The following is a 23,787-nucleotide window of genomic DNA, read 5'->3' as shown; positions in this document are numbered from 1 at the left end:
AACTGAACTTGCCTACACTGACCTATTGTTGAGCACACAGGGCCCCCAGTAGATTTACACTATGCTTGATTAGAAGGGACTGTGAGATGGTCTCCTCTTAATTCCCACATTTTTTGCCTCTGACAGATGAGGTAAACAATACCTAGACATGGAAAATGACTCATCCAAGGCGTCCCAGTAAGGAACGGTGTACCGAGGGCTTACTATACACCCAGTGCTGTTCTAACCCCACACCCAGGAAATGCTCTGGAACTTTGTAATAACTCCCATAGGCAGGCACTGTCATTATCCTCACTGACACATGGGAACACCTGAAGTGCAGGGAGGCCAACAGTCTGGTTCAAGGTCCCAGAACTAGCAAGTGTTCGCCCTTGAGTTTAGGTTCCCCGGCCTGAGGTGTAGTTCCTTCCTAAGGGGCTCCCAGATTGTGTTTTTGAGATGCTACCTTGAGCAAGAATACTTTTTTTAATACTAGCCCTTGAAAGTGAAGATTTTTCCTTCCTTTCTTGAGAAAATTGCATTTGATCATAAAGCTAGAAGACCTATTCTTGACTTGGTTCCCAGGTAAGCATGCCATTTTTTTTTAACCATTACCTTAGCCTAGAAGTAAAGCCATAAATTAGAGCAAATGTGATTCCAGCAACAAGATAGTGCAGAGAGGCAACGAGAAAGATGAGCCCACTGGAGAAGCCTGGCCTCCTGTCCTGGAAGGAGGGGCCAGTCTAAGCAGGGGGCTGACCAGCCAGAAGATGCCACCCCTAGGCTGGGAGTCTGCTCTCTCCCAGCAGAGGCCCTGAAGGCAGAGCAAGCCCAAGCAAATCCAGCAACAAGGATTTACGGAGCATCAGCCATGGGCACAGCTGCATGAAGCTACTACGTGTTTGTGGCTCCCTCATGCCTCGCACAGCACAGAAGCTTGGGACGCTGCTTGCTGGAGGACTAGATTTTCGGGGGGAGAGTCTCTGTTGAAGGAGGGTAAATATTGGGAGAAAAAAAAAGAAAATTACCATGGTTGGACCTCAAGGAAAGCATTTGCTTAATTATGTCTATCATTTTGGAGCTCTTGAGAGGCTCTAGAAATGCGACTCCACATGAGCTAGGTCCCTGTCTATTCGTCCCTGTAAGCCAGGGCCAACCACAGTGCCCAGGACATTTCAGCCTCTCACTAAATGCATCGTGAATAACTGAATGAATAAATTCATTGTTCAAGGCCAGAAATGCTGGGTTGACAGGCAAAGGCTAGTTCTCATTTTTAAGAGATGCATTACAATAAGTGCCCAGCAGAGGTCAGAGTACAGTCTTTAGGGCTGAGTTGCTAATTTCATCAACAAAACGTTAAAGGAGATAAAGGAAAGAAGGAGCCAGTATTTGCTGGGAACTTATCACTTGTGCCAGGCTTTGTGCTTGGGGCCTCACATATGTTTTCCCTCTCAATCCTCACAACTCCCTTTCAGAATAGGTATGATCAAAATTCACAGTAACGCCCCCTACCACTCCCACTCACCTCAAAGTTTTTCCAACATTGACTCTCATTACCAAAAATTCCCCCTTTTTCTTCTCTCCTTCTGAAAATTCCCTCGTCTCATGCAAACCTGCTACAGTATGAGATAGCTCCCATTCAAAACACAGGTAAATCAGAGGATTCATGAAAAAAAATCCATATAGATGGAGAATTCCCTGAGGCATTTAAAAATGAGAACTGGCAGTTAACTTCCCAGGACTATACCTAATGCATACAGTAGATGTTCAATATGATTAAAGAGACACCTTATATGTTAAAGTGTTTATGGGTTCTCACTATTCATTCTCTCCAATTTCCTTCAAATGTCTAAGGGGTATGAAATTAATATCCTTTCTTCCAGAAAATGGTTCAACATGATCTGGGCAGCGGAGCTCCAGAAATTTCTGACCAGCCTATACAACTCACCCCTACACAAGACGGAAAAGACGAGACTCTCCCTTGATCAATATTTGGGGGCTTTCTTGTAAAATCTGCTGACAAAGTCAGCCAGGGAAAAGAATGATCATTCCCACGAGCCAGGTACTTGGCTCCTCAAAACGGGTCCTGGCCCAGAGCATTCCCCAGCAAACCACCAGTAACCATCCTCGGTCAGCAAGAGGAGAGACCCACCAGCCAGAAGTAAGCTGAGTAAGAAGTTTGTACACTCTTATAGCAGAAGTTTGTAAACTATTCCGTTTATGCTTGCTTGTCATTTTCCTAAGAAGGTCAATTAGAAGTATTTGAGAGCAGATGGGTAATGCTCTTGATAGCTCCTGGGTACCGCCTTAATCCTTGATGAACATGGAACTGTCAGCTCATAAATCAAGCCCAGGCAATGACCCTCCCTTCAGACAGCTGCAGCAACTCTTCCATGCACAGCTGACAAGCTCTGAATGGCAGAACCAGCTCCTCTGACATCGAAAACATCTGGTTCCTTTAAGAAGTGAAAAGAAATATGACTGGTATCCCAATGTGTTTTTATGAGGCTAGCAAAATGGTCAGGGAAGAGATATTAGTTCAAATAGGAAAGAGGGAAAGAGCATCATGAGACTATTCCACGAAATTGGAGATTATTTTTATAAATATTCCCCAAGATAAATTCTTTCTACATTTTTCAAACAAAACTCATCGTAATCTGATTTAATTCACAAAGGCAAAACAAAGGCCACAAAAATATTCCCAGGACTAAACGTGTTACAGAGCAGAACAGAGCACCAACAGTTATCGGGAAATCAGAAGTTCGGTGCTTAGGTCACTACCACACCTGGGCATCTCACCAGTTCTGCTCTGTGACCACACAGACATTGTGGCTGGGCTCCCTGAGGAGACAGCTCTGGCAGAACAAGGCGCCTGGGCAGCAGAGCAACTGTTTTGTTCAGCTCAGCATGTACCGAGGCGAGCTCTGATCTGAGGAGCCCTGCGTGAGGCTTTTCAGCAAGAGAGCTGGCTAGAAGCAGAGGGTGGCTACTGCCTCTGAAATCAACTATTCCACTCCCTGTGAAGTCTGAATTTGGAAATCTAGACCCTCAGCTCTTCCAATTTGCAGTCCCACTGCTTTCTCTGGAGGAGGCAGGTACTGTCTGACCCCTGACACACTTGGGCCCAGGCAGGAAGAGAAAGGGCCCCATTCCTCCTCCTGCTGGGTCAGAGGATGGCAGAGGGTTACTTTGCCTCCATCACTCACCTGCTGTAGAGGGTGGAGTCGGTGATGACGGGGATGTGAGAGGTGAGCTGGCCCCAGATCCTGCTAAGAGAAAACACAGAGAAACCCTCATGGGGACAAAGACGGACACCTAGAATCTGGCCTGAGCTGGGACCCACCATTGCCTGAGAATCTGCACGTGGCTTAGTGGGTGGGCCTTATGGTAAAAGATGAGGGGGGACAGGGAATTCAGAGGCTGGAGTCAGTGACCACAGGCTATCACTGCAGTGTAGGGCATGCTTCCTCCCCAGGCCACTGAAGGCTCTTTGCCACCCACTGCTCCCCACACTCTGCCTGGTTGAAAACAACTTTGAGCTGTCAACGACTTGTGCAGTTGGCTGTAGTATCTTTTCCTGACCCAGCTTCTGTCCCTGGATAATGAACGCCAAATGACAATGGCCACAAGCAATACAGGGGACAGAGAGAAACAGAGAGGGACAGAGCAGTCCAGTGGAGGCCTCTCCAAAGAAGTGAGAGTTCCCCACAGCATCCACCTAGCAATGTTCTCTGTAGAAGTTCCATTTCATCAATTAGGTAGGGTCAGCCTATTCAGTGTGTGGGTCTCCCAGGCCTCTTCTTAGCTGAAATCCAGCAAATACCATTATTTACATTAAAACAATATGCATATTCCCCATATTCTCAAGTTCTCAGCATCTCCCCATTGCTCAGAAGTCTCCAGAGAATATCCTCCTGGCCTGACATAGAAGTGGCCCAATAAGCAGATAGAGGCTCCTACATAAGCCCTTCTGTGGCAACATGAAGGCTGTCCCCTGACACAGAGGTCCTATGGAAGGGTTAACCGAGGCTCCAGGGGTGGCTGTGATCATGTCCCTGAGAAGCCTCCAACCATCACCTCACCCACTGCCCACAGGACAGGTTGGACATGGCATGGACGCTGGGCATGAGGAAAAATGTCTGAATTAAACTGCACCTCCCTCAAGCCGAGTGGCTTTTCACTATTCGCAATATGCTCTCACCACCCTGTTTAAATATGAGAGGCGTTTTACTGAAAAAGGAGGCAAAACCCAACCCATCCTGTCTTCCCACTGCTTTGTTGTGCCAGCATAGATTTTAAAGGGGACCAAATCTGTGATTCCAGTGGGGTCTGGAGATAATGTTTACATTTCTGCCAACTGCTACTTGGCTTTCCTGAACACCTTGAGGGTGCGGTGGGGTCTTGGGAGTCCTTGGAATCTCATCTGGCTGCATCTGGCCCAGAACCTTGCAGGCAGGCCGGGCCTCGGGAAGGTGGAGGACCCTGAGCCAGGCTTTCTCTGCTTGGAAAAAATTAGTTGCCGGACAGAATGTCTGTCAGACATGCTGGTTGGAGACATGAGTTTCAGCCTAATGATGACAAAGACTGGCCCATGTCCGTTGCATCAACCATGGAGAAAAGAGACCTCTAGCTCTGGAATTACCCGCCAGCCACAGCAGCTGCTGTATCTGAGAAGCAGGCCTTCATCCTCACTGGGGCTTCCCGCCTCTCTTCCCTTCTGTGGCGGCTGAACGCTGCAGGCAGTGGTATCAGCACATTCTCCCCTCTTCCTGGAGTGGGTGACTTCCAGCCCAACTCTCCCAACTTCCAGCCCCTCCCACACTGCCTGTGATCTCTGGCTTCGGCTGGTCTGGCCTTCAGGTCCTGTGCTCCCTGGCAGCCATCTCCTCACTGACTGTGCAGAGACCTGAGAAGGCATGAGTTGGGAACACCCTCGATGTCCTCCCTTCCTTCTACTTTTAAATGTCTCTGCCTCTTCACCCAGCCCTCCTGGCTCCTACATCCCAGAAGAGATGGATGGGCTTCCTCCCTGGTGAGACTGACAGTTGGGGTCCTGCAGCTAACCTCTTGGCCTTCCAGCCCCCTACCATTCTCTCATACAACTTCAGCTTCTCTCTCTCTCTGCTTGGCCCTTCTCCTGCCTGAAAGTATATGCAGCTTTCCCTGAACCTAACAAAACCTCCCCTTTCCTTGGCCCTCCGGGCTAAGCCAAAGCTGCTTCGGGTTAGATGAAGCCTTTCCTTCTCTATGTGGAACTCTACCTCGGATACATGCATAAGGTGGAAGGGGAAAAAAAAAAAGATTCAAAAAGTGCATAAGGTGGAAGAACTGGCAGTCTCCAAGGGATCATTTAATCTGGCTCTGATTTCCAAAGATGGAGACATTAAGGCCCAAGGCCAGCAGGGCTGGGCAAGGGGTCACCAGGAGTGACAGCTAGGACTGCCAGTCCAGGATAGTCCTCTCTGTACCACCACAGTCCTTCTGGAAGGATGCTTCTTGCCATCCCCACACACTGTTGAGTCCATTCCTTAACCCACATATGAGGGCACATCCTCCCACCATGTGGGGACCGAAGTACAGGGCAGGACTCAGGGTTGTGTTCATGTAGGTTCTACTGACAAACAGGAGGCCTTGTGTTGTAAGTTGAATTGGTTTTTCAACCATGGCTAATGCTCATCTTTGGTTGATCAAGTCTCACTATCAATGAGGAGGCTGTGTTACCCCATAACCTCAGAGGATTCTTCCAGCACTTGAGTCCTGTGAGCCCATGCATGTTGTCACAATCCTTCACTAGGGGCAAGGTTCTTCTGTTCCCTACACTGCCCAGTCTCTGGCCACCAGAAACCAAAAACGACTCCAAGTCCTGACCTTTGGGTCCTAGGGCCCCACGATAATCTTTAACCAGTTACCTGAATTATTGGAGTTGCTATATTTTGCTGAATACTCTTCACTGTTTTCAACAGCAGACCGTTTTGACTTCTTTAAAAATAAAAGAGAGATGGGGAAAAGTAAAGCATAAACACACTGAAGCTGAGAGTTAGAATACAAATATTTTCCAGGCACAAAGTTAAACTAGCTACATACAAGGTCATATTTGACCTCATAACTTAATACAGTTAAGAAGCCACAAGCCACAAACAAAGGGGGAACAAAACCAAGAATGCTGAGTGTACTTTCTCAAGCCAGTCATTCTCCTCAATTACATTAGGCTGTAATCAGCCCAGCAAGCCAGGAAACTATATGGTCCATTTCTCTGCTGATATTATATGGCTCTTTTTTAAAAGCTGCAAACCAGTCATCTGGAACTAGTTTTAGCTTTCAAGGAGACATAGCACAAAATCTTGTCTTTAAACATGCACTATTAACCTAAGAACTTTCTTCACATGTAGTCAAGAATTCACAGAGAGAATTCAGAGACATCAGGCTTACCTTTCGAGCTAAGATCTTTCTCTTTTTCCTCTCTTCTTCAGATCCATGGTGAGACTGAGCTCTTGTCAGTCTTCGATGCTGGTGAATCTTTAAGAGACCACAATTCACCACAAAGTAAGTATATCCTATGTTAATGAAAATCTCTAACATGTTTTGCCAAATCAAATTATTTGGATGAAAATTCCTTCCTTGCTCAGCCTGTCTGCCTCCAAGCTCGGGTCTGGATGTTTGGGAAAAGAGTATGCCAGAAGATGAAGACCTTTTCCATTTTTCCCCGTTCCTTCCTGCCTTTCCCTCTTCTATAGAAGACAAGTGTGGCTCCTAGCACTTTTAGAGTAAGGACCACATGTGCCCCCCCACCATACTGCCTGCCCCAATCAGAAATGCTGACCACCCTTCATAGGCATGTTTGTTTTCCCCATAAGCTGAGCACCTTGAGGGAAGGACTGTGAAGCATCTGGCTCTCTCACAGCATTGAGCATGGAGTCCAGTTCAGAGTGAGGATGCAAGAAATGTTTATGGATTGAACAGCCAGTCAAAAGTAAGTCACTGTGAATACTATGGCACAGGATGTGAAAACTGAAAGATGAAAAAACAATAAGGAACTACTAGCAATTTACCTGCTTCTGTTCTTCAATTAGTCTTTTTTCTATACATTCTTTGGCAATTCTCAATGCCTCTTTTAACTTTGTGGGAATCTGAAGGAAGAAAAAGTACATAATCCACTGAGTTAAATGGCCAGAGATGTTCTCAAGTCCTGGTTTTGATAAAGGAGCAGTTGGTTATCATGAAGGAGGGCATCTGGAATAAAATCAGTTACAAAATACCCACTTGAATACTATCCTGAACACCTCTGGCATCCCCATCATGCTTATCTCATTACCATTTTTAAGCAATATATAAAATGCATAAATAAACATGTTTCAAGTAATTCAAGTAATACTCAATGGACTCCAAATTGCCAAAACCATCTTGAAAAAAAAAGACCAAAATTGGAGGCACCACATTTCTTGATTTCAAAATATAATACAAAACTACACAAATCAAAATAATGTTATACAGGCTTAAAGACAGATACACAAACCAAAGAGACAGAATAGCCTAGAAATAAACCCTCATGTGTACAGTCAAATGATCTTTGACTAGGGTGCCAGAAGGGGCATAGTAGAGAAAAGACAGTATCTTCAATAAATGCTGCTGGGAAAATTGAATATCTACATGTAAAAGAATGAGCCTGGACCCCTACCTTATACTATATGCAAAAATTAACTCAAAATTGGACGAACGACCTAAAAGTATAAAAGTCCTAGAACAAAACAAAAGCTTCATGACACTGGATTTGACAGTGATTTTGGACGAGACACCAAGAGCAAAGGCAAGAAAAGCAGAGACAGACAGATGGAACTTTTTAGAAACTTCTGCACATCAAAGGAAGCAATCAACAGAGTAAAAAGGAACCTATGGAATGGGAGAAAATCACTGGAAATCCTATATTTCATAAGGGATTAAGAGCCAAAATATATAAAGAACTCTTAAAACTCAACAACAACAACAAAAGCAACCCAACTAAAAAATGGATTTGTCACAAAAAAATAGATTATACTAGAATAAAGCTGAAAAAAAAAAATCAGAAAATCTAAGGGGAAAAAATGGGTCAAGGGCCTGAAGAGACATTTCTCCAAAGGTTTACAAATGGCCAACAAGTATACAAAAAGATTAATCAACACCTCTCATCATTAGAGGGCTGCAAAAGAAAACCACGATGAGATCTCACCTCATACACATAGGATGGTCACCACCAAAACCAACAGAAAATAACGAGTGTTGGCAAGGATGTGGAAAAATCGGAGTCCCACCACACTGATGGTAGGAATGTAAAATGGTGCAGCTGCTGTGGAAGACAGCATGGAGGTTTCCAAAAAACTAAAAACGGAATTACCATACGATCCAGCAATGCCACTTCTCGGTATATATATCCAAAAGAATTGAAAGCAGGATCTTAAAAGAGATACTTGCACACCCAAGTGCATTGCAGCATTATCCACAATAGCCAAGAGGTAAAAAATGCCTAAATGTCCACCAACAGAGGAATGGCTAAACAAAATGTGGTTAAGACACACAGTGGAATAGTATTCAGCCTTTAAAAAGAAGGAAATCCTGTCACATGCTACAACATTGATGAACCTAAAGGACATGACTGAAATAAGCCAGTCACAAAAGAACAAATACTGTGTGCTTCCATTTCATATGAGTTATCTGAAATAGTCAAAGTCCTAGAAGCCAAAAGTAGAATTGCATTTGCCAAGGGCTGGGGATGGGTTAACGGGGAGTTGTTTGATGGGTCTTGGGTTTCAGTTAGCAAGATAAAAACATTCCAGGGATATGTTACACAACAGATGTAAATACAGTTAACACTACTCAACTGTACACTTATAATAAAAAATAAAAAATATATACAGCTTATTGGAATGAACACACACACACAAATTCAAGTAATTATAATATTTTAATATTTTGTAACTTCAGAGGAATTTTCTCTGTGAAAGATTTACTTTCTAAATTTCCCAAGAGTAAGCTTTTTCCTGCCAGAAGATACTCTTAACTATAGCCTGGTACCTGGTATGCTTCTGAGCCTGTCATCTCTTAATTTATTAGTTTCTCAAGCCACAAGGAGCTCAGGCCTGAGAAACAAGACACCTGGATCACACTGAACTTTTTTGTCTCTATTATTCTTTTAAAAAATGTTTGAGTAGGTAATAGGGTTCAAAATTCAAAGATATGAAAGGGTACATACACAGTAAGAAGTCTGCCACCTAGTTCTCCTTTATGGAGGCAACCAATGTCACCAGTTTCTTGTGTCTCTTTCCAGAAAAAAAGTGCACATACAAGAAATTAACCTTGGTTTTTAAAATCACGTTGTCATTGCTGCACAGATGCTCTGATTCAGAGAAAGAACAAGGTCTAATAATAATCCTGGGCTGGACTTTCAGGGCTTGGAAGGACATGTTTATTTACAAGGCTGAATATATTTCCTGAGGAGTGTCAGTGAAGAAGAGAACTTAAGAGTTTTTCTTTCCTACTTCAGATCCAAATAAGCTGTTTTTGTTGGAACTCCTTGGACTGGCAAAAAACAGGACAGAGGAAAGCTTCTTCCTCTCCTGTACAATCTTCTGATCCCATTGTTTTTCCTAAATTGAATTTAATAATAGTATTACATTTTCTTTTAGAATATGGAGAGGAGAAAGAATCAGCCTTCATTCTACTGCCCAAAGCAAACTCAACCATGAGCACTGAGGAGAGCCAGGCCCTGAACCAGGCGCTCACATAGATCATCTCAGTTGACCAAGGACAATAAACAGGTGTTACTCATCAACTGTACACACTGAGTAAACATCAACTCAAAGATTAGGCCCATAGATGACTGGATCTCAAATGGGGGTAGTCTTGCCCCCTCTTCTCTCCAGGGGACACTGGACAATTTTTGGAGACCTTTTTTATTGTCACAATGTGTGGGGTGGAAGTACTGCTCACATCTAGTGGGTACAGGCCAGCGATGTTGCTTAACCTCTGACAATGCACAGGACAGCCCCCCACAGCAAACAACTATCTGGCCCAAAATGTCAAATGTCATGTCTGAGAAAACCAGCCTCAGATTAATGGCTGGTATGAAAAAAGCACAGTAAGGCATCAACCTGAGCTTTTTCTCTCCATGATACTACACAACACTGCTACTTCCCAGGATATTTCCTTCCTGCCTTTCTCTAGACACAAGTATTCCTTTTTTTTTTTTTTTTTTTTGACACAGATATTCACACATTGTATTTATATCCTGCTTTTTCCCCCTAAGCCCAAATAATCATTTTCCGTGCTACTACATGTCTTTATAAGTTTGACTTTTGGGAGTACCTAGATGGCTCAGTCAGTTAAGCGACTGGCTTTGGCTCAGGTCATGATCTCACAGCTCATGGGTTCAGGCTCCCACACTGGGTTCTGTGCTGACAGCTCAGAACCTGGAGCCTGCTTCAGATACTGTGTTTCCCTCTCTCTCTGCCCCTCCCCTGCTCATACTCTCTCTCAAAAATAAATAAACAGTAAATAAATAAAATTTACTTTTATTAGATAAAAAACATTTTATTAAACAGATGTACCATAATTATTAAATTATTCCCTAATTGTAAAACATTATGATTGTTTTCAAATATTCACTATTATAAATACTGTACCTAAACTAAGTAAGCTTAGGTAAAATAAGTAAGTCATGGGTATATAATATACAGCATAGGGAATACAGTCAATAACATTTTAATACCTTTGTGTGGTAAAAGATGGCAACTAGACTTATCGTGGGGATCATTTCATAACGTATAAAAATATCGGGCGCCTAGGTGGCTCAGTCAGTTAAGCTTGACTCTTTTGGCTCAGGTCATGATCTCACAGTTGTGACATCAAGCTCTGCATTGGGTACCATGCTGACCATGGATTTTTCTCAGGATTCTGTCTCTCCCTCTCCCTCTGTCCTCCCCTGGCTTGTGCACATGTACACTCTCTCTCTCCCTCTCTCAAAATAAACATTAAAAAAAAAAGATTCTCCCTCTGTCCCTCTCCCCTGCTTGCACTCTCTTTAAAGAAAAAAGGAAAAAAAAATTAAAAATATCAAATCACTTTGATGTATGCAAACTAAGAGGATATGGTATGTTAACTATATGCCAATAAAAAAATATTGTACCTTCTTTTGTTTGCTTTAAAAAAGCACTAACTTGACACACAAATGGCCAACAGGTAATGAAAAGGTGCTCAACATCACTAATCATCCTGCAAATGCAAACCAAAACCACAAGAGGTATCACCTCACATCTGTTACAATGGCTATTATCAAAAAGATGAGAAAAAACTTTTAAAAAAATTTTAATGTTGATTTATTTTTGAGAGAGAGACAGAGTACAAGCAGGGGAGAGGCAGAGAGAGAGGGAGACACAGAATCTGAAGCAGGCTCCAGGCTCTGCGCTGTCAGCACAGAACTGACGCAGGGTTCAAACTCGTGAACCACAAGATCATGACCTGAGCCAAAGTCGGACGCTCAACTGACTGAGTCGCCCAGGCGCCCTGAGAAATAACAACTTTTGATCAGGATGTGCAGAAAAGAGAAAGCTTGTACATTACTGGTGGAGATGTAAATTGGTACAGCCACTAGGCAAAATAGTATGGAGGTTTGTCAAAAAATTAAAAATAGAACTACCATATGATCCAGCAATTCCCCTCCTGGGTATATATCTGAAGGAAATGAAAACACTAAATTGAAAAGATATACACTCCCATGTTCACTGCAGCATTATTTACAATAGCCAACATCTAAGCGTCCATCAACGGGTGCATGGATAAAGAAAATGGGGGTATATACAATGGAATATTACTCAACCATAAAAAAGAAGAAAGAAATCCTTCTATCTACAACAACATGAATGGAGCTTTGTGGTATTATGCTACGTGAAATAAGTCAGAGAAAGACAAATACCATATGATCTCACCTATATGTGGAATCTAAAAACAAAACAAAAACCAAACCCAAACTCATAGAGGACAGATTGTTGACAAAGAACAGACTTGCCAGGGCTGGGGAGGGGGAAGGGGGCAGATGAAATGGGTGAAGGGGCCAAAAGGTACAAATTTCCAGTTCCAGAATGAGTAAGTCATGGGATATAATGTATAGCATGGTGAGTATTATTAATGTATTGTATAGTTGAGAGTTGCTGAGACTAAATCTTAAAAGTTCTCACCACAAGAAAACTATGTATAGCGATAGATGTTAACTAGGATTGGAGATCATTTCATAATGTACACAAATATCGAATCATCATGTTCTACCTCAGTAATTTTTTTTAAAAGCACGAAGTTTCAAAATCAACTCATATATGTCACAAACCAAAAAAATGATACGATTTGCTTTACCTTAAACTGTGGCTTTTCAGAAGTGGTTAGTAAAACATCACTGAATAACCTGTAAAGAAAAGAAATAAAAAAAAGTTTTCATAAGCCAGGTGTCCTCTCAGATCAAAATGGAATGAGACATCTTTAGCCCATGAGGTTCCCACCACATCTCTCGGCCCTGGCCCAATCTACCAGTTTGTTCATGCTTATCAACAAACTCAAAGGAGTTTACAGGCCACCCAGGCTGACCTCGGAAAAACCTCAGAGCCTCCTCCCTCACCCCCGCTGCCCCTATTCCCTAATATTAGAGGGGCTATACCAGGAAGAGACTGGGTCAGCCCTGTACTGAAGGTTATTTCCCCACCTGTGGGACAGAAGACGTCTCCTGCTATACAGCAAAGCAATAATGCTTTAAAAAAATCAGTTTTGCAAATCCTTATATTACTATTTCATTATATTACTATATTTATTATATTGCAAATAATGTACACAGTAGATATTGCTAAACAGAAGAACCAATTTCCCACACCCGCCCCCGCCTTTTTTTAAAAACTAGAGGAGGATAAAACTCTTTCTCTCTCCCCCTTTCCTTCTTTCCCCTGTTTACTCTCTCCCTAAAAATAAAATAAATAAGTCTTTTTAAAATATTGTGTTACTAAAAACAACAGCATGAGGAATTCTGAACTGCTTTGACTAAAACAGTTGGGAGAATTTAAATGGCTGCTTGGATAGTGCCCAAATGGCTGTACGTGATTCTTTCCTTGAGGAGTCTCCCCTTTTCTAAAAAACAGGAAGTATGTCACAAGTAGAAATGACACCGTTAACTTTTCCCCACAGTGCTCCTGGGGTGGCTCTGGAGGTGGAGACATAACTCTCCTGTCCAGGCCACAGGTCCATTTACTTCCAGAAAACATGTTTTAACTGAACATAGCTCACGCGTCTTCATATATTCAAGTATTCTTCGCAAGGCTGAAGGCCACACGGTAGAAAGACTTAAGTGAGGAAAAAACAATTTGGATTCACTTTAGCACTGGAAGACGGGGTGGAGAATGGAAGAGCTTCGGGGGGCGGAAGGGGGGGCTGCAAATGCAAATCCAAGTAAATCAACATGGATACGGGCTATTCCCTAACCACAAATGCATTTTCCTCTACCAGTTTGTGTGAAAATTATTTTATTTCCCTAACTGGATCTATTCTTCTGTATTCACATTGCTGTTAAAGGAGGATGCTTGGGAGAGGGACATGCCAGTGTCAGCAGAACTTTAATATGTCACATCCTCAGGGCAAGGGCTTGGGCTGCTTGCCTCAGCACCAGCTTCCTTGGGGCCTAGGACGGCACCTGGGCTATAGCAGACCCTCTCTAAACACGAGGAACCTGAACTTACCACAACCTCCTCTGAGTTCTGGCTGTATGCACTTCCAGCTAAGTCCTGCCCTGTTCCCTACATTATTGTTTCCTGAGTACATGTGTTCTACAGCAAGCTGGTACAGACAAAGCACTGGGCACACTGCATGGCATGTCATGTTCACAAAAGATAAGCTGAACCAGTATTAATCATAATGAACATTTGAAAAGCACTTATTGGGGTGCCTGGGGGGCTCAGTCAGTTAAACGTCCGACTCTTGATTTCAGCTCAGGACATGACCTCACAGTTCATGGGTTCAAGCCCCAAGTCGGGCTCCGGGAGTCAAGCTGACAAGGTTGAACTTGCTTGGGATTCTCTCTCTCTTTCTCTGCCCCTCTCCTACTCACATGTTCTCTCTCTTTCACTCTCAAAATAAATAAATCAACTTTAAAAAAAAAAAAGAAAAAGAGAGAGAACTCCTTTAAAAATAAAATAAAATAAAAAGCACTTATTAAGTACCTGGCACTTTATTAGGAATCATCTCATTAAATCCTCCCAATAACCTTCTGAGGTGGGTCCTATTATCATCCTCATTTTACAGATAAGGAAACTCAGCTTCTAGGCAGGAAACCTGCCAAAGGTCACCCAGGTAGAAGTGGTGAAGCTAGGTCCACCCCCATAACCCTTAGAGGTTATGTCTAAGCCTCAGACACATTCTACTTAACCACCTGCTGCCTCTCTAAGAAGGGATAGAAAATATACTGAGAGGCAAGGCCCCAAAGTACTATTTCAATTATCTTGCTTAACTATTCATAACCCAGTTTAAGGGAGAATGCCTTCTGAGCTCTAAGCCCCTAGCACAAGGTCTGGTACATGTCAGATGTTTAATAAATGTTACTCAGGGAGCAAAGGAACAAACAAGTGCATGGGAGGCAAGAAATGTGCTACCCTCCTCTTAGAGTTGGATCCACTGAGGCCTATGACTTGTGAACCAGTCACAGCTGAGGGCCAACTGGTGTGCTGAAACAGGGCCATAAAGGACAGCGCTCGAGCAAGCCCTCTGTCAGGATTTCCTAGGTGGGGGGATGCCATGTGTACACACACACGATGCTAACACCGACAGGGAGAGACACGTGTGAGAGTGTGGACATGAAATCAGAGCCATCAGACTACGGTAGCAGAGAGGTCACGAGGAAAGGTCATGATATCATGCTGCAAGTGACCAACAGCAAGCAGGTCACTCTAACTCTGCAAGGACCACGATTGGGTATTTACTATGGTACCAAGCACCTGGGTTAGTAGGCTGGTGTTCGACACAGTTATGAAGATTACAACCAAGGCATATGATTGACTTACGGCATCTGTAAGAGCCGGGAGACGGTAGGCATGCCATTTTTACAGGCTTCACAAGACAGCGTAGACTCCAACACGGCCACTTGAAATGAACAGATACACATTTTAGTTCCACAGAACACGCTGGCAAATCCACTTGGTGATGAAAAGTTTGACACCACTTCGCAACAACTGTCTGCAGGCTGATCAGGATGGTGTCAAAACTCTTCACGCACAGACAGATGGCATACACGGGGGAGGGGGATGTTGGCACCATGGATGTTACCGATGACTCAAAATAAATGGTTCAGAAACCACATGCTGACAGAAAGCTAAATATATCTCAAAGATAATTGGAGGAAGGACTCAAGATATCATTCATAAAAGTGTTTGCTCTCTTAAAAGAGAAGTAAACACCACACAGAAAATTCTGAACTTGAAAGACATTTTGCTGCTTGTGTGCCTTTAATCAAAACCAGCACACAAAATGCCAACTGTTGATACCTCATCATCCAACACCTTGGATGATATATAAACAAAAGCAGCCAGACTTTTCTACTCACAGGTCACTGTTGAGTTTCAGCTGTTCAAACTCAACACAAAGTCGTCTCAGGGCCTGTTCTTTTGAGCCACCTCATTTGACACAGAACTAACACTTGGTGGAGGCTTAGCTTGCAGATCTTGAAGACTTGGGGGTCCAGGAGCTACCCTGCCCTCCCTTCTCAGTGCTCTAGCAGTGAGTTCTGAGCTGGCTGTGGAGGGCATGAAAGGGTCCCTGGATGAGTGTGCATCAGTTCCTACATCCCTCTACCAAAGGTGTCTCCCACCTGGCCTCGGACTCTCCTCGGTCCCCTCAGTAATGCTGGAAGAACTCCTGGATCCAATTTTCCAGGCATCTGTCTACCTGCCTACCCCTCCTCACGCTCGTCCTGCCAGGCTTTTATTTATAAGAGGTCCAGCCCCTGGTTCTCTTGTTCCCTGCAGGTCCCACTTCGGCCTCAGTCTGGCTCCCAACACCTGCCCGAGTCGAAAGGCTGCCTTCAATTTGCCTGCTCCTGGTTTCTGCTTTTCTATCAGACTCAGTCCAGCCATACTTCTTTTTACAACCTACTTTCAAAATTCTAAAAACAGTTACAAAACATCTCCTGAGGTTTCAGATAGCCTGACAAATGGACAAGCCATATGAATTTTTAGTGAAGTGCATGTAAATAAATTGCTCAGACTTTGTTGAATTTTAAATTGGATTTGATTGACTGTGGAGCATGCCAACTTCCTCTGGGTCCTTCCTGGACTCTGGAAAGGGGGTGAGTAACTCTGCAGACTACCAGGGCCCAGAAGACTCCTTCAAACCCCATACTAACCCACAGCCATAGACGGTGCAGGAGGGAAGGAGTCTACAGGCACTGAGTCTGGCGGTCGTCCATAAGTCATTTCATACAGTAAGTGGCCAAAGCAGTGGACGTCCACACTTTCCAATGTCTGTGGAAGACAAGACAGCAGCAGCGTGGTGATCCTTCAGTTTGGGTTTGTGAATTCCAATGCTCCTTTCCTACACTTCCACTGAGAAACATGGCCCAGGGGCAACTCCACCCACAACTGGTAGTGAAAACACAACTCCAAAGCCTTTTGCAAAAGCTCACAAGGCATTACTTTGACTCAAGATCTTGGTCCTACTCTCCACTGTTTTCCAGTCAGTGATTCTACATCTCTCCGTGTCCCATCTACCATTTCAACAAGGCTCTTGGAGGTACAGTGATGCTCTGTAGGAGGAAGAGGGCTAAGAGGCATGGCCTACCCTGCCTGTACCTCTCACTGCTTAGTGCATATTTCTTACATGCGCAGATCATGGGTCCTGCACGGGGGCAATTTAGACCAAAAAATGAACTTGCTGTTTTGTTACTTTTAGCAACTTACATTGATTTTCCTGAACTGTGAGAAATAGGATCGGTAGAAGGAAGGAAGGCCCAATAAAGAATTCTCAAGGTCTAGCAGCCGACAAGTGTCACCATCTAGCATCACATTGGAGGCATGCAGATGCCCATAAGGGAATCCCTTGTCATGTAGAAACTTCAGTACCTATTAAAAAATATGTATAGGTTACATTTTCTCCCCCAATTCATTCAGCTATGAGACAGGTTAAATTTGTATTTTAAGTCAATACATTGTGAAGCAAAACCAAAGAGGTCACTGAGGAGATTCCTAAAGAAAAATGCCACTTCCATCCATTTCTTTGGAGAAGGCGATGATGCTGAATGCTTTCCAGCTATGAGACACAACAATAAGCTCCCTCATTTCCAAACAACAGAGGAGCAGTCTGCATATACTTGGGGTTAACACCTTTGGTGCCAAAAAGCTCTACTTTAAGCACTTTCTGATCTCAACGGGCCAGCTCTTTTCAGGCCACAGTCTTGATCCTCCTGCACAGATGAGTAAAGCTATCATGTCAGGGCATCGGCCAAAGTTATTCAGGAAAAGAGTCTGAGCTGAAGACATCTCTAGACCAATCTCTTCTCAGAATATACTGGGCTGTTTATTAACAGAAACATATGACCGGCTTCCACAGAAAGAAGCAAACTTTTCCTGCCATTTAATAAACAGTGGCTCATCCAGTAATCCAGATCCCTAGATAAACCCCCACAAAGACCTTGTGAACTAGAGCAGTGCTAGCCAAAGGGGGTGCCCAGGGCAATCTACTAAGGACTAGAAGAAAATGATACAACTTCTCCCTTTTCTCTTTCTTTTTCTTCCTTCCTTCCTTCCTCCCTTCCTTCCTTCCTTCCTTTCTTTGGAGCACGCACGCATGTCAGCAGGGTTGGGGCAGAGAGAGGGAGAGAGAAAGAATCCCAAGCAGGCTCTGTACTGTCACCATGGAGCCTGACACAGGGTTCAAACCCACAAACTGTGAGATCATGACCTGAGCCAAAATCAAGAGTCGGACCACTGAGCCACTCAGGTGCCACTTTAACTTCTCCTTCTTCTTGTTTTGTTTTTAATCTCCTTCTTTCCTAACTTATAATGTACAACATATATTAGTAGTAGGGTACGCATATAATAGTTAAATATATGTAACATCAGCGGGGGGTGGGGTGGGGTTATGTTTAAATTATTTTCACTAATAGGGTCTCACAATCCAAGGAGCCTGGAGAATACTGATGTAGAAAGAAAACGGGAAAGCCTTTTCATGCTAGTTACACTTATGCAAGGGAGCCATACGGTTACATATTGACAAAACAAAACCAACAATATTGGCACAAAGATAAAGATCAACCAAACATAACACAAAAGTTGGTATCTGCACAGTAAAGTTCTTAAAAATCAGACACTAAATTCCAATAGCTAAGCTTTGGTAATTTTGTAGATCTAAACTGCTGTCTTAGGTCTCAAATATTTGCTTTTTGGGATAAAATGGGACAATGCCATCAGTTTATAAGTGATCAGACAACTTAAACTATTTTGGATGTTGCCTAAGAACTTTCCCAAAAGAATACAGTAAACTGGATGAAATTCCAATGCAGCTTAAACAAATATTAAATACCTCTTACCTCTAATATTTGCCGCCCATATGTTTTTATTTGCTGGAGTTCAAGGCCCTGGATCTTCTTAGGGTTGCAGTACTTCTTTAGGAATGGGTCTTTTGGTTTTGCCTTTGGAAAAGAACAAAGAGCACATAAGAAAGCAGCAGAGGGTTTACATTCTGCACACAGCCTCCTGGAACAGGGAGGAGTCTGAGCAGCTGGTGGTGCCTGATGAGATCAACTCACAGGAGGTGGTTTTTTAAAATACAAGGGTCTGTACAGTTGATAGAAAGAAGCTGACCTGGGTTCCATCCCTTCTCTAGTCCAGTGAAGATCAAACAGGTCTTGACCTTGGCAGACCCCAAAGTCCTATTTTCCAACTTTCCTGAGATACTGCAGTATTGCTTTCTTAAGTGAAAGACACAAACTTCAAAACTGACCTAAGAAAGCAGCCTACAATGTAATGGACCTAAGCATTGTGTGTCCAACCTTCTTCCATGTGGGGAAAGGAATGCTCTACCAGACTGGGCAGTTTTATTGCTAAAGTCAAAATAGATTCCAAATAAAATCAAAATTAAAATAAAGCCCCCAGGGCCTAACTTCTGGAAACTTAAAGCTCAAGTATCAACAACAGGTTCTGAAGGGACTTGAGAACGTCCTTATGATCATGAACTTGCACAAGTACCTTGTAGATCAGGTCCTTCAAAGTTCCTTTTTCATTAAACATCCTAATAAGCAATGCTGAGGATTCATTAGCTGTGGCAAAGGTGACCCGATAGATGTAAGGGTGCTGCCAAAACAAGAAAGAAATTCACGATTATTCACATCAGTGTCTAGGTCCTTTGAGATAAGAATCTGGTTACATAGAGACAAGTACCATTTCAGCTGTGTAGTTGCACATAAATGTGGGGATGTCCCTGAACACATGGCATTTTCTTACAAGATGATCAACTAGCACCTCGTTCTTTATTTTTTAAAATGTTTATTTATTTGGAGAGAGACGGAGCGTGAGGGGAGAGGGGCAGAGAGAGGGGGAGAGTGAAAATCCCAAGCAGGCTCCCCGCTGTCAGCACGGAGTCCCATGCAGGGCTCGATCTCACCCCAAGCCGAAATCAAGAGTCAGACGCTTAAGCGACTGAGCCACCTGGGTGCACCTGGTTCTTTAGATGAGAGAAGGAACATAAACAAAGGGAGGTGGCTAACCGGCACGGTGAGCTCTACATGTGAAGGTATCTGCCTGGGTATGCACATTCTCAGAACCCAGGCAAAAGGGTGGAAGAAAGAGAAAGTCTGAGTTTGGGGGACAGTGGTTTTAATATTCTGCTGCTGTAAACTGGTAAAGACTATAGCCAAATCCTAGAACAGCCAAGTGAGGACCAGGGTAAATGTGTCTTTATTCACAGCTTTGCCTAACATTTCACACTGCTGTTCGGTACCACGCCAGGGAATGTAAAAGCCAGAAAACAAGCAAAAGCAGCATCCTTTGGCATCTTAAGCCCTTATCAAAAGCAGCTTGCAAGAATCTTCCGATCCTTCTACTGGAGTGTGCAATATGACGATTCACAGGGTATTCCTGAGATGGGGACACTGAGTCAACCAAGTGGGGTGAAGAGTGAGACAAATTATTTAATGACTGAAAGGAAAGTCCTCGTATGACCTGGAATTTTGGTTACATGAACAAAGTGGCTTCAGACAGATATTACAATAACCATTAGCTCAAAGGAATAACATTAAAATTTAAACCCTTAGGAGCTGAGCTGTGCAAGGAATCGGGAGGCAGGGGTTGAGTGGGGTGGGGATGGATGGAAGGGTGTGTCCAAAAAATACAGTAACTGATCATGAAGTTTCTCCTGATCATCACATCAAAATGATTGATGTTGACATTCTAACAGCTTTATTGAAATATAACCACACATACCATTAAAATTCATCTATTTACAGTGCACAAGTCAATGATTTTCAGTATATTCAGAGCTGTACAAACTACCACACAACCTAATTTTAGAACATTTTCATCACCCCAAAAAGGAACCCAATGAATAAAATAAAAATCTTTGAGTCCATACGATATAAACAGAGGGGAGAATAGGAAGGCTCTTCCTTAGAGTGCCAACTCATAAACCTAAGAAGAATGATGAAGTTGGAAAATCTCAATGAGGCTAAAACTAGTGGATTTGGTAACAACAGGATATTTATACAGTCTCAAAATATCTCCTTTATTAATTCTTATCATCTTATGAAAATAATTAAGGATGGGTACAAATGTTTAGCCTGAATTGTTCACTGTGGCTTTTTTTTTTTAAATAAGAACAAAAAACTGGAAGTGGTCCAAATGTCTAGTATAAGATTAGCTGAATAAACTGAAGTAAAGCCAACGACAATTCTATGGAGCCAGAATAATGATGTTATACTACATGTATTCAACATAAAAGATGCGCATGGTATACCATTAACCAAAAAATCAGGTTTTAAAATAATATGTATTTAATTTTTCAAAAATAACCATATAAAGCTCTAGAAAAGCAACAACTACACATTTTGGTTCATGCTTCTGGTTGGTTGGGATTACAAGTGAGTTTTATTTTATTTTTGCTTTTCCATGTTTTCTCACTTTCCACAATTTTAACATGCACCACTTATCTGTACTACCTCCTTTTAAAAAACCACAACCATTAAAAGAAATTTGGAGGGGCGTCTGGGTGGCTCAGTTGGTTAAGTGTCCAACTTCGGCTCAAGTCGTCGTGATCTCACAGTTCATGGGTTCAAGCCCTGCCTGAGGCTCTGTGCTGACAGCTCAGAGCCTAGAGCCTGCTTCGGATTCTGTGACTCCATCTCTCCCTCTGCCCCTCCCCTGTTCGTGTACTTGTTCCCTAAATAATTAAATAAATAAATAAATAAATAAATGTTGAAAACCAAAATTAAAAAAAAAAAAAATGGAATTGAATGCTGAGAGCCTGTGTCACACAACTAATCGCACTCAAAGACCACAGCATTTTTCTTGGCTACATATCACACTTCATTAAATGCTTGGTTTTGCTAGCCTGACAAGACCTTCTATCTTCAAAAACGAACTTGCCAACCCAACTAGACAGGTCAGCATAATTGTGCTCATGAATGACTCAGTCTAGGGTCCTACATCCTCATGCAGACCACAGATAAAGAACATCAATACTAACTCAATTTTCTGGCCAGATTAGTCTTTTCCTGAAGACATTCTGCATATATTCTGAAACATATTGATGTGTTTTTTTCCACTAAAGGCCTTGGATCAAAATGTACATTAGCATAAACAATACCAGGCACTCCTAAAGGCCAACTATTTGGCCTGTGAGAATAGTGACTCAGACAGCAAAAGAGCTCTTGTGCTTCCCCATACCCAGCCTATCTAAATCTATATTAGTTCTGTTTTCTCAGGCTAGAAACAGATCTTTCAATTCCATGGATATAAACATCCTCATCAAGAACAAAGTGGGTGCTTTCCTACTCTGACATTTGTTTAAAACACACATAACCATTTAAATTATCATGTTTCATGGTTTGTGTAGATGTCACGAATGCCATTTAAATGGCCTCTGAACTATGGGAGTAGCCCTGAACAATTTCAGTCTGAACTAAAATCCACTCTACCTCTCCATTCCGTTGAGCCTACAGAGTATTTCCAGCTCGTCTGTCCATGGTCACCTACAAGAAAACACTGTGAATCTGTCATCAGTACGTAGAATAATAGAAGGGCTTGTACTCACCAAACAGGAAGGTAGAAGTTTGATTAGACACTGAAAATCTTTATCTGACAGATACTTGTCGGGACCAAGGTCAGCCTGAAAACATGGGGGGAAATATTAGGGTGTTGCCTTAGTAATCAAAAGAAAAATTCCTTGTTACTCTTTCCCTTTTTTCATTTGCCCAAATATATGACTGTAAACCAAAGATGAAAACCACACTAAGTTTTGTTGCCTCAAGGCTTTTCTGGAGCGGTAGAATATAAACATATATGTACCAGGATTTAACTACACTCTTACCAAATTCCATTAACCAAATCACTAGAACTCCCAAAGTGAGAGATATAACATAAAGTAATGTTCAAGTATGTCTTCCTTAAAACAAACTGCAAAATTGCCAATCCTAAAGAGGCTCCAGAAGTATTTTAAGCTGTTCCTGTTTCTTTCCAGATGTTTACTAGTTGATCAGATAATATCACATCCATATAACCAAATGAATAAGCAAAGTGACTCAAAATGACTCTCTTTTGTTGTGGGACTGAAGAGGCCTTATACATCATTCAGGAGCACAGTACAGTTTCTTAATTCTCTTTTCCAATATCTGCTTTCATAAACCCAGCTAAAGTCCCTGAAATGAGACTGAAGCAAAAAACCAGCTTACCCAGCTTAACACTAGCCGTTCCTTTGGCTGATTTTTAATCTTCATCAAGAAATATTTCTTCCTTATTCTCCAACCTGCCATAAAAGCAGAGATGTATTTATAGCATATCATTTTTACACCAACAGAAATATCATCAACTAAAGAATAATAAAACTTAAGTTTGGTAATACTATCCACAGTAACACAGGCACCAGCAAAATGACCATTTGGTAATGTTGACATGGGAAAGACTGTACTTAAGAAAAGCAAAACAAAACAAAAAGTCCAGAAACCCCACCAAAAAAAAACACCAAAAACAACGGCAAAGAAACTATTCTATTCACGGGAATAGGAAAACTTAAGTTAAAGTTTAGTGAGAAAGAGTGATGGCAAATGAATGAGGGCCCTAAAAGTACACAGTACTACCCTCCAAACCCTCAGGTAGTGCTTTGCCCAAGATTCATGAAGTATAAAAATTATGGACTGCACCTCCAGGCAGTCAGAAAGCAAAAAGAAAAAGAAATCACCTGCATTTAAGAGCTTTCTCAGGATACAGATAGGAAAGTGTGACAAAGAGTCCAGTTCTGTGACCTGTATTAACAGACTAGACATATGCCAGTTTCTCACCTATGTCTTTCAATGGCTCTACCACCTCCCACTTTGGTTCTGATCGGAAGAACATGGAAACTTGCTGTAAGGCAATCTCTGCAAAGACATTTTAGAAACTCATCAGGCAAACCTATTATGAAAGTACCATATGCTTAAGATCTTATTCTAGCAAATGAAATCCTTATGGTCTATGACCTTCTTAAAAAACTTAATTAAAAAAAAATCTGCAGATATAACTGCAATGTAGGATTCTAGATTGGATCCTGGAACAGAAAAAGGACATTAGTGGAAAC

At 42.4% G+C, this 23,787-nt stretch overlaps 1 protein-coding gene across 14 annotated transcripts in view; it reads right to left on the bottom strand.

Moving 5' to 3' along the window:
• Positions 1-23,787, bottom strand: part of PXK (PX domain containing serine/threonine kinase like) — a 73,765-nt gene that overhangs the window by 7,824 nt on the left and 42,154 nt on the right. For 9 of the 14 annotated variants that reach the window (XM_053898315.1, XM_019469927.2, XM_019469933.2 and 6 more), the window contains 13 exons: positions 23,513-23,590; positions 22,907-22,980; positions 22,270-22,344; positions 19,212-19,316; positions 18,554-18,655; positions 16,926-17,087; positions 16,373-16,490; positions 15,036-15,114; positions 12,355-12,403; positions 7,029-7,106; positions 6,409-6,495; positions 5,889-5,958; positions 3,186-3,248 (listed from right to left, as the gene is read on the bottom strand). In XM_053898315.1, the coding sequence (XP_053754290.1) occupies positions 3,186-3,248; positions 5,889-5,958; positions 6,409-6,495; positions 7,029-7,106; positions 12,355-12,403; positions 15,036-15,114; positions 16,373-16,490; positions 16,926-17,087; positions 18,554-18,655; positions 19,212-19,316; positions 22,270-22,344; positions 22,907-22,980; positions 23,513-23,590 (1,140 nt within the window). The remainder of the gene's footprint in view (positions 1-3,185; positions 3,249-5,888; positions 5,959-6,408; positions 6,496-7,028; positions 7,107-12,354; positions 12,404-15,035; positions 15,115-16,372; positions 16,491-16,925; positions 17,088-18,553; positions 18,656-19,211; positions 19,317-22,269; positions 22,345-22,906; positions 22,981-23,512; positions 23,591-23,787) is intronic. The other 5 variants (XM_019469945.2, XM_019469928.2, XM_019469938.2 and 2 more) reach the window with 2 other exon arrangements.

This window comes from Panthera pardus, unplaced genomic scaffold (assembly GCF_024362965.1).
Source record: "Panthera pardus isolate Hobbes unplaced genomic scaffold, ASM2436296v1 HiC_scaffold_8, whole genome shotgun sequence".
Taxonomy (NCBI): Eukaryota; Metazoa; Chordata; class Mammalia; order Carnivora; family Felidae; genus Panthera; species Panthera pardus.
The sequence above is the reverse complement of the archived record's forward strand: the minus strand, read 5'-3'. Positions and strand labels throughout refer to the sequence as shown.